Below are 11,317 nucleotides of genomic sequence, written 5' to 3'. Positions count from 1 at the left end.
ACTCGACCAAACGAAAACACACACACACACACACCCCCGATGTTCACCTTTTTCCCAGAATCTATTGTCTTCCAGGACATGATGAAGAACCCCTTCGTCCTCCTTATACTGTAAGTCTTGAAAGCCAGTACAAAGATGTTTTCATTCAACAGCAGCAACATTCGGTGCACATTGCCTTTTTTTTAATCTAGTCTTTTTTTTTCTTGAATCATAGGAAAAAAATGCAGCAACATCATTTCGATTTTCAATACAATTATATATTTAATGGATGTAATTGAATCTTGAAATGTCAGTTTCACATAAAATCCACATTTCTTTTTATTGATTTTAACACATTTCATCAAAAATATTCACTCACATGGCAATTGAAATCCTAAATCTGTTTTGTCAGCAAAAACATGCTTACAAAAATAAATTTTATAAAGTACTTTAGGAAAACATGATCTGATTGGAAGGTCATACATTGTCTCTCAACAAATACATTACTGGCCTGTCATTGTCTGAGTAGTGTTATGGTCAGACATTCAGAGGGGTCAGACAAAGTGAATGTGGCGACTTTATGGTAACTCGTCAGCTAATGGTGGTGGGAACCAAAAAAAACACGCCATTTCTCATTTCCACAAGGAAGCTCATTGCTTCCTTTCAAAGTAAAGTAACCAATCTGCAGAGGCTAGTACACCAGCCAGAATACATTTGTGTATCAAATACACACCAGTCAAAGGCTTTGACTCTGTGCAATGACTAAAAATTAAGAAAATATATTTTTAACAATACAAGCTGTAAGTTAAGGCTTAAGGGGTTAAAATGCTGTAATATGACTTCAATTTTCTTTTTTCTGCTTTACGCATAAAAGTGCTTTGATTCATGAAAAATACATGCGTAAACACATGGCTTAAAAATTCCCCTACTGAGGTAAAAGTAACATGATAGATTTTTGGTAAAATCTTGATTGATTTAATTTGATTTAAAATTAACCAATGCCCTGTTGTGGAACAGAGGTGAACTTATTATACTGCTTTCCATATTACTAGAAGGGAGAGTTTATTTTCAGAATATATACCTTTATAATGTCTTTGGTTTTTGTTAAAAAAGTTTGAGGTACTATATAAATATCTAGGCGTAATAACCCAGTTTTTTCACTTTCCTCACAATGAAGGATAACATGATTGTTGTATTAAAACTTAAATCATACAAAAGGAAGTATCTTTTTTTTTTTGGTGAGTTGAAACTATCCCTCTTAATACTGCAATACATTGTACCATATATACTGTATATACTAGAATAAGGGGACATAGGCCATGGAGAAATTAACAAAAAGGGAAATGAAAGTATTTGTGATTGAAATAAAGCAAAAAAAAAAAAGTTTGTTTAAAAACTTTCACATGCTCTCTTTCCTCACACTTACATTGTGATTTTGGAAGTGCTGCGTTCAAATGTCCTCGTAATATTTTTCCTGAGCCAAAACCACTTTTTCTGTTACAAGCTGAGGAAGAACTTGTGACTGAGGGAAGAAGGGTGTCTCACAGTGTGGACTCTGTGGTCAGTACCAGGCTCAGGGGGACGGTCGCTGCCCCGTCTCATCAGCGGCCTCTGAGTCTCCGATGATCTCCCAGCTGGAGGCGGAGTTGCTGATGTGGGTGGGGCTCCGGCCGCTGCCCGACCGCGTCAGGAAGCCAAAGCTGCAGCAGACAGAGTAGAAAAGACAGGCTTGAGGTCAGATCTGCAGTCAGGGATTACAGCTAAACATAGTCCCGGATTGATGAGGATGTTAGGACAGCTACAGCGTCAGCAGAAAGAGAGAGAGAGAGAGCTAAAATCAATGCTTTGATTCACAGATGATATCTGCTGTGTTGTGTCCTTGCTCTTGCTTTGCATTTAATGAGAGTTATAGTGCAGAGTGCTTTAGTTGTTAGAATTGAATAGATCATTCTTCTACATAAATGCTGTCTAATTGTTTCCGTTTGGAGACACTGGGCTAAAAAATATATTCTTTTTATGTTTCTTATTTAATTTCAGATAGTCACTAGCAGAAGTGACCATGCAAAAAAAAACCTCAATATATACTGTATATATGTAATAAAGCCCCATAACACATCTTGACCCAACTGTATTTTTAGTCCTGGCCAGAGAGGAGTTATCAAACACATTCTTCACTTAATAAGTAATAATCCTGTGCTTTCCTGTCAAGAGAAATATTAGTCAATATTGATCTCTGTGTTGTACGTACACAATTACTAGAAAAACTAAAACAAATCTATTGGCCTATTTAATGATGAGCTTTTCTTTGGACAAATCATTGAAGAGAAGCACAATGTCCCACATACATTAAAGATAACCAGAAAAATGTCTGGTCCAGCATTCCAGACACTGGAATCATGAGAAAATACAGACCTCTTGACAGCTACAAACATTGTAGTAAAGGTAAAGAGGTAAACGCAAACAGCTTATGGCCTTTTGCAGACCTCAGTTTACTTCAGTCCTTTTTTCTTTGTTGAATCAACACTGTAAAGCATTACAAGCAAGGAAATCAACTTATATTTTGCCAACCCACCACTACCAAAAACCCCAGGTCAGAGAGCTAAACAAATGAGGACATCATCTCTGGCTTTTCGCAGAACCAGCACATGGTTCCAAGTCGGTGCAGTGTAGCAGTGTTGGTCGAAGTTGTACTCACAGGTTTCGAATGCGTGACTCAGCTGGTTTGGTAGTACCGTCAACTTCAGTGCCATCTACTTCTGTCTGCCCAAACAGAGAACTCCTCTCCTCCTCGTCACTGGTAAGAAGACAAAAACTGTAAACAACAGGCCCATTATTTCTGGATATCACAATGTGTGTTGAGTGTGTTCAAGAGAGACCTGCTGCTGCATTCGTTTGCTGGAATCCCGAGCATCTTTGCCTTGATAAGCTTTCTCTTTTTTTTGATGGCAGAGCGGACAGCTTCTAATAAGAAACCTGGACACCTCTCCTCATTCAGGATCTCCCTGCAGAAACACAATCATTTTCATGTACATGTAACATCACAGGTAAACTATATCACCCACATACCCACAGTCACTGCATCTGGATTTAAACTGACCTCAATTTGCTGAAATGTGCAACAGGACATGTTCAACTAAAGCTTACTCTCAGAAGGGTGGCAAAATAAGACATGTCCACACAGACAGTAGACCCACCTCTGATAGTAGCTGAGCTCCTCCTGCACCAGGAAGAGGTTGGTTTTGAGCTCGTTCCTCTCGAAAATGATGTCCCGCACCTCCTTCTTGGTGAAGCACGGCTGATCAGGGTCCTTCTGGTCAACTGTCCCCTTTTTCTTGGACTCACAAGCTGTTTGACTTGGACTGAGCTGATGGGAGATCAGAGAGACATCGGGTCATACAGTCTACAAAAATACATCAAACTTTTGGTTGGAGTAGGTTTGAAAGCAGCTGTCATTTGATCAGTAGTACAAGCTTTCCATTTACTTTAGTCCAGAACATTTTAAAATGAGGGAAGCAGCAAAATAAGGTAATTGTCCAGATTAATTTTGCAGCTCAGTGAGTGTTGATTTTTAATACCATAAATAAATGTAAAAGCATCTCTGAATTTGAGAAGCAAACACTTTACTACACATGAGAAGTAGGCTAAAAAATGTTTAGACATGAAACAAAGTAAATAACGAATGAAGTATATATATAAGGGTCGTGCATACAGGTCCGTTGCTGTTGGTTTTGTCCAGCTGTGTTTGGAGGTTTTCTATCTCTTTGCTTTTCTCCTTCAGGTCGGCCTCCATGTCGGCCTTCCTCTCCACGGTGCTCTTCAGCTGGGCCTGCAGCACGTTCTGCTTGTGTCGCAGCTCCGCATTCATCTTCATAAAGCGCTCCAACTGCTCCTGGAGCTGCAGTGCACGCACATGCGCACGCACACACGCACACACACACACACACACACACACACACACACACACACACACACACACACACACACACACTACAATTTATAATCATGAACCAGCAGCAAATAGACCTACTAAAAAGGTTTTCATATTTACCACCAGGTATAAATATAGTTAAACCCAAAACCAACAAGCCGGGGCTAAACCAAAAAGACAAACTTTCTGCATCTGAGAGTGGGGTGAAAATGTCTCCATGCAATAGATATGGACCAAAGGTCTGGGGGAAGGAGAGGGCAAGGAATGAAACCACACAAAGTGTAGCATTCATTTTAAGGATGCAAAAACATTCTAGGCATCCATTTGAGCAAACAGAGAATGAGCCGTTTTTTCAGACCCAAGTCAACTGACTCGGAGCAAAAAACAAAGCATTAACAAACACACACACACACACACACACACACACACACACACACACACACACACACACACTAAGTTATGGCTGCTATTTAAATCACGTGGTATCCATGACTTATCACACATACAGGCACACCCAATCAAGAACACACACACACACACACACACACACACACACACACACACACACAATGGCTGTGTGGGGGTGAAAACTCTGCCTAGACTTGTGTGTTAAATGCAGTTAAATCCTGAACCAGTAACTATGTGGATAATCTCTGCACCCTTCCCTCTTTCCCCGACACACTTCCTGTCTTTCAGTATGTTTATTGGTGTAATTTACATGATGTAACTTCTCTTTTGATGCTGCATGTGATACATTTAATTATTCATGTACAAATATAAATAGTAATACATGTATAATAAACACTATTGTTTCTATGAGAAATGCAACATGCCTTTAAGGAACCAACCTTTGAAATAAAAATAATAAATAATAAAATAGTGTTTGTGTGTGTCCAGGTGTCATGCACTCCAGCAAGGATGAAAGCTTTCTCTCTACTTTTCTCTTCAGGCTAGAAACCCAGTGACAGCCAGCTGCCAATTGTTTCATCAATTAAATGATAAAAATGATGATGAAAAATTAGTTGAGAGCCACTGTTGCATGAATGTATGCGTACGCAAAAGAATGGTCATACACATTTGTGTTTGTGTCTCCTTACCGCCTCTGCCTCTTTGGAAATGGTGGTTATCTCCTGGACTTTAGCCCTCAGCTCATCTCTCTGCTTGTCCACCACCTCCTTCAGCTTCAGCATCACCTCTCGCTCCTGCCGCTGGACACGGTCTGCACATATAAACACAAACATAAAGGGTCAGGTAAAGGAAACAGTAGCCCTAAACATTCATCTTGTTTGTGAAACCTTTTTAACACTGCTGGCTATGACTCTTGTTATAATACATTTAGAATAAAAATCATCAATCGATGACAAAGTTCAGGTATAGAATAGGTTGTGTTATATTGTTAGATTGTGTACTTAATAGATGGCTAATAGATCCACTTTACTGATCTGTAGGGTCGAATAATCTATCATGTAACAAACTAATCATGGGAAATGCAGAAAGTAGAGTGATGACTGCATACAGGGAGTTAAAAAATACAAAAAAAGCTGGATACTTTCATCCTATGAAAAAATAGAACCATCTTGATATGTTTTACACAGACCTAAAGGTTCAGTTCACCCAAATCACAAAAAACATACAGTATCTCTGGCTTACTCCAAGTGTTTTCTTGACCTGCAGAGTTTCAGTTTCATGTGTTTAGAGATATTTATCTCTAAAACTATGCCACCATCCCAGCATATAGAGGTAAACAGAATTAAATTTAGCACAGCATTGAAAAGAAAAAAGATTCAACATCTTTGGATCTTTGGGAACATTTTTTTCACTAAAAAGTAAACAGGTTCACGGTGAGGTCTGTGGATTATCTAGAGTAACATAAGTAACTGAGACATTGTGTTCAGAAAGAAAAGATGTATTTCTTTTCTCCATTCACCTCTATTGTATCGGAGAGGAGGGAGAAATCATTGACGGAGATATCTCAAAACCTAGGCAAATAAAACCAAAGCTATTCAGATACCATTCATGGCAAGATGTTTGTGTTTTGTTTTATGATTTGGTTCAACTGACCTTTTAGACATACTGGCGCTGCAGCAAAAAATAAGGTCTGTCTTTTAAACCATGCTGGGGATTTAGGAGGCACAGATTACAACCGTATACTTAGTCCCTTAAAATGTAATTCTTGTTATTAAACTGAAATAATCGACAGCACATTTCGCGTCAGCTGAGTGACGTGTGGGAGCCTAACAGCAGTCACATTCATCACATAAAATACATTATTATCACGTTCATCTGCCACATGGCCTTGTCAAATAAACCGGTATTAAGAAATTTTGCTTTTCCTGTCAGTACAAGACAAAACAAGAGTCAGCTAGGTGAATCCACCCTCAAGCTCACATTACTGTGGTGATCACAAGAGAAGAAGTAATGATATCTTTTCTGTTTCACTTTACTATTAAAACTAAATTGATGAAGTAGTGTCAAATGTAAATTATGTGCACCGACAAATAATTATTCAGCCAGTTAGCATTACATTTATTTTTCCTATTTTACAAAATATTGACTTTTATTTACCAAGTGAAAATATGATAAAATGTTCTTTAAAGGAAAAACATTATAATAAACATACTCTGCACATATAGTATACATATATATATAATTCTATATTTTTATGTTAATTTCTTTGTTTTTTATCAGTACAATGTCATCATTTTACAGGGTAAACACAGCCCTCTTCTGAGTCATCTCCTACCTTAGACTACTTCTGCTGCTTCACCCCACAAAATAACTGCACTATTAACATTGCAACGACCAGTTTGACAGCTTTCAGCCTCAGCACATACAACTGTTAACCCGCTGCTTTGAATATGCAGTCATTGAAGTATTTTCATGAAAGGAACTACATTTGCATTCTTGGACTGGAGTATTCAAATCCAATTCTCAAGCAATGAGGTACAAAGCATGCTAGATTGTTTTTGTGATATGCACATGTATTCATTTTATATTATCTAAAACTTATTATAACCTATATGTAGCGTGGAACAGGGAAAGGTTGCTTTTGGAATTAAGTACTTTGGAGCTGATTTAGGAAGTCATCTCACAAACTATAAATTTTTCTTTGGACCTACCTTCCTGTGCATGGCTGCCCTTCAGCCTGCTCTGCAGCTCCTCCCTGTCCTCCTGGAGCTGCTGTACGTGTGCCTGCAGCTCCTCACACCTCCTCCTCCACTGCTGCTCCTTCTGCTGCAGCTCCTGCATGAGAGGATGGGAGACTGACTGTAAAACCATAGCAAGATCTGATGTAATTTCCCTTTGCCCTCTGCAAAATAGGTTGTGTCCAAGCGGGTGTGTCATTTTGTTAAGTCATTACAGATGTCTTGTTAAACGGCACAGAACAAATACATTTGTTAAGACTTTATTAGTATGATCAAAGTATTGAAAAACAAATAATTGATTTTTCTTAACAAAACCATTTGAAAGATTGGTTGTCACACAGTTTCACAAAAATGAAGTTACTTGGCTTGTTATTAAACCATAACACTTATGGTACAATCTTTCCTTTGGCTGTACAGTAACCGTTACTTCTGTCACAGCAGCATTCATTTTAATGTCCCATATGTACTAGTTCAAACTGCATGAATTTCACACTGCATATCACTGTAAAACTAGAAAATGCATTTCCTGCAGAAAATGCGTGTGAATACTGAATAGCTAAATTGCTAAAGCTAAACTGGATTAATAGCTTAAATCTGTAAGTATAGTTGAAGTAATGATAATAGTTGGAAAAGTGGGAATTGTTTTAATTGGTATGAATATCATTGACAAGTTGAATAACACCACTAATGTAAAAAAGATGTGGAATAATTAAAGGTTTTTTTGAAAAACTAATGCTAAAACTAAACTGGATTGCTGGTTAAAATGTGTAAGAAGAAGGTGAAGTTGTAAGAAAAGTGATAATTGTTTTAATTCATATATCTTTAAAAGTTGAATAATAGCCATATTGTATGAAAGCTGTAGGTGTTACAATAGTGGCACAACAGTGGCACAGCAGTGGCAAGCGAACGACATACTACTGTCTGTAGTTGCAATTTGACTGTCTGGCGAAAATGCTGCGTTATGCTTACTAATCAGTGGCCATGTTTGTAAACACAGAGGCGATCGCTTTGATCTCTGATGTTTGTAATCAGCTAACGACCTATCAGCTGCGTCAGGCTGCTGCCATTAAGGGACACTGAGAGCGACCTGTGAAAGTAAGGCTCAGACAGCTAAACTATAGGTGACATAAGTTAAATGACCTCATCTTCAGCGCCGCAAGTCCTTTGGGAACGTATTGATATGAAAATGTATGTGGAAAAATTTAAAAATGTGGGCATATCAGCGATTAAAAAAAGTGGTTCGCTGTGCCTTTACGTAGACATGTCACGGATGTTTAACATGGGCAGCGAATGGAGGAAGATTTGGAACTGTTGTCATTTGGAAGCTCACCGAGCAAAATGTATCCTATTACTTAAATGAGCAAATTGGCTGAAAGTAGACAAGCATACCTACGTTTTGATGTATATATGCTGTATGTCAAGGAAAAATTGTGGGCGTGAGAGCAAGTTATAGAGAAGGGACTAAGATAATTTTTTTTAAGGCTCTGTGCTCTAGCGATGACATTACCCACTGTAAGTCACGCAATACACACTCATTATAAACTTCCTGAAAGGAACACTATACTGAAACTTAATTTTCACAAAAACTGTTATCAAACTGCTGAGATAGAGCCTAATAGCTGACCTTTTTGTGAAAGGTTTAAAGTTTGATTGGTGTCTGTAGGTGAAAGTATTAAGTAGGAAATAGATTTTGAAGTAGAAGAGGATTTGAAGCCTGCTCTCACTGACTTTAATTGTAAAAAAAAAAAAAAAAATGTAAAAGCTTAATATTTTAAAAAGTATAAATGGCAGAACAAACGTTGAAGTCCCATCATATGTGCTTAAAGAGCTGAACATTTTGATATTTTAATGTTTTTTGTAGCTGAACGAATGCAGAAGTTAGAGGCGACCAAACAAAGTTGAAGAATGAAGAATCGGATAACATTACTGTGAATGCTGCTGAATCAGCATTCACACAATAACTTGTATGCAACATGACCAGAGATGGAGAATGGGGAGTATGTTTGTTTACATTGCATAATAAGGTTTTACATAGGCTATGTGGAACATACAGACGACTGGATTAACCTGCTTGGGGCCCTCAAGCAAAACTGAGCTGCTGAGGCCCTTTTAACCCCTGATATCATACTTTAGAGTGGATATTCCTATTTAAAGTTTCTGTTAACTGAATATCCACAAACTATACTACCCAGTGGCCCACTTTGTCCTGTTGGTAGTCCAAAATACAACATGCTAAAATAGTTAATGCTATAATACACTAACTCGTTAACTATTGTTTTTTCATCATCATTGATAATTGTTGTACATCCACATTAATTAAAACATGAGTAGTCTGCATTAAGTTTGATAAATAACACCAAGTAGCCTACTGGTAATACGCAACATAGTCCTCCACAGCGCTGAGAAGGAGGGTCTGGCTAGTCCAGACAGCATTCCGGGATGGGAGAAAAACACGCTGCCGCTGCAAAATAGCCTCGGGAAGGAAGTGGAACACCGTGGATATAGAATAGCAACACGGTATAAAAAAATGTAAACGTAAACATTGTTAAATCCCAACTGTTACAACGTTCAATTACAACACCGCATTTAGCCTGTCATGCCGCGGTCGCCTTGACGACACAGGGGGGCAGGGCTGGCCAGGTTAACGTTGTCGGATTCCAATTAGTACTACTCAAGAACATAATTGACAACTGACACTAATACAGTAGTCAGTTAATTGAAATGACAGCCACCATGAGAAACAGCAAGGTAGTAGTACAGTTTATATTAAGACAACGTCAGGGCCCAGACAATCAAACATATACACTCCATACGAGCCTTCTGTAACGTTAATGTTGACGCTAGCTACATTTGGGAGGCGTCGGCCATGTAACGTATCTACAGTAGTGGCTCCTCTGGCCTGCCCGTCAACTATTGATGTTTGTCCCGACATAGAACACAACCGTAACGTTAAAGTAAAGCAGTGTTACACAGTTGTAACGGTTGAATAACGCGCACAGTGGGTGAAAATACTGGCGTTTATAACGTTAGCTAGGTTGTTTACGAAATGCTGGGAGGATTAAAAGCTCCCATGTCTCTCACCCGTATTTCATTTTTATCGTTGCCCTCGTCGCTTTCTTTCCCCACGCGTTTCTTCTGCTGTTGCAGCTGTATCGTCTCGAAGGTCTTGAGCAGTTCCTCTTCCTTTAGTTTGTGAGCATGGTTCCTCGACGCGAAGCTCTCCAGCAGCTCCAATACTTTCACTATTTTTGGCACCAGACCCACGACGCTCTCTTTGCCACAGCCATCGATAAGTTTCTCCACCTCGGTGCCGATCAGTTTAGCTATTTCATACACATCATCCACAGTTAGAGCTGAGAAGGTCCTGTGAAAACAGCCCTCTGTGTTTCTGGTCTCCGAGTGTGCTTCAGGTGCCTCCATGTCTGAGTCCGAACAGCTCACTTCACATGCTCTTTATCTGCTATCGAAACCGACAGTGGCTCGTCAGCGCGACATGACAGCCAGCCGTAAAATAAAAGCGATTAGAAATGTGAAAGTGACGAATCATACAGGTGTGAAGCTTAAAGTGCGCACATTGTTAATGTTGAGCCCACGCAACAGACACGCCTGAACTTAATGTGCTCCTCTTCCAACAACACGTCATGCATTTTCAATGTTTCAATAACAGTCTACCAAAAAAAAAATACAAGAACATCGAGTACTCCGCAGTGAACTATAGTACAAGGCTAGCCAGTCCAGGACAGTACTCCTGCAGGCTACTCGTTGCAGGATCCTCCTACTTTTTTGACCAATGTAATTCGAGTATACACACAACTACACGCAGAAACTCGCCTGCCAGGTCAAGCATACTGATGCATGCATCAGAGCGTGAACATTGAATTTCCTCTGTAGATGTGCAGTCAGAAATGCTGACCTATAACTATCCCAATAAATGTCAATCACATAACTATAATGCAAAGTAATGAGGCAGAAAACTACACCCACACAGGCTCAGCAGTACAGTGTAACTTATTATACCAGACTTAAAGGCAGTAAGGAGACAATTATTTAATACCAGGCCCTATTCTCAAGTCCAAATTGCTGAAGTGTGCTTTAGCAGTTCTCTGTAACCAAACTAAGCCAAGCGCTTCGCTGTAGGCGGTGTTGAGTGTTGACCTCTGGCTTCTCCAAAGAGGGAAGCAAGCCAAATAAGTTCCCCTGCACAGGCAAAATTAACAAACGCTTCACTTCTCTTCTGGTTACACAGTTTCTTCTAGCAATTAGA

At 39.2% G+C, this 11,317-nt stretch overlaps 1 protein-coding gene across 2 annotated transcripts; it reads right to left on the bottom strand.

Moving 5' to 3' along the window:
- Positions 1-1,088: 1,088 nt before the first annotated feature.
- LOC116048307 (Rab interacting lysosomal protein) lies at positions 1,089-10,748 on the bottom strand. 2 transcript variants are annotated; one of them, XM_031297315.2, is made up of 8 exons: positions 10,135-10,748; positions 7,027-7,153; positions 5,005-5,126; positions 3,689-3,874; positions 3,174-3,343; positions 2,856-2,981; positions 2,675-2,773; positions 1,089-1,679 (listed from the first exon to the last, which is right to left on the bottom strand). In XM_031297315.2, exons 1-8 carry the CDS (start codon positions 10,471-10,473, stop codon positions 1,553-1,555), a joined length of 1,296 nt encoding a protein of 431 aa, XP_031153175.1. In that variant the 5' UTR covers positions 10,474-10,748; the 3' UTR covers positions 1,089-1,552. The 2 variants fall into 2 exon arrangements, with proteins under 2 accessions (XP_031153175.1, XP_031153176.1); XM_031297316.2 differs by having other exon boundaries at positions 7,027-7,150.
- Between the last annotated feature and the right edge of the window lie 569 nt (positions 10,749-11,317).

This window comes from Sander lucioperca, chromosome 5, assembly GCF_008315115.2.
Source record: "Sander lucioperca isolate FBNREF2018 chromosome 5, SLUC_FBN_1.2, whole genome shotgun sequence".
Taxonomy (NCBI): Eukaryota; Metazoa; Chordata; class Actinopteri; order Perciformes; family Percidae; genus Sander; species Sander lucioperca.
Note: the sequence above shows the minus strand (reverse complement) of the source record. Positions and strands in the feature narration are given on the sequence as shown.

Coding starts and splice junctions, on each gene's coding strand:
- LOC116048307 (XM_031297315.2), bottom strand. CDS start 10,473: ATGGAGGCACCTGAAGCACACTCGGAGACCAGAAACACAGAGGGCTGT. Junction 3,875..5,004: donor TTTCCAAAGAGGCAGAGGCG/GTAAGGAGACAC, acceptor CGTGCACTGCAG/CTCCAGGAGCAGTTGGAGCG. Junction 2,982..3,173: donor GAGCTCAGCTACTATCAGAG/GTGGGTCTACTG, acceptor GTGTTTCTGCAG/GGAGATCCTGAATGAGGAGA.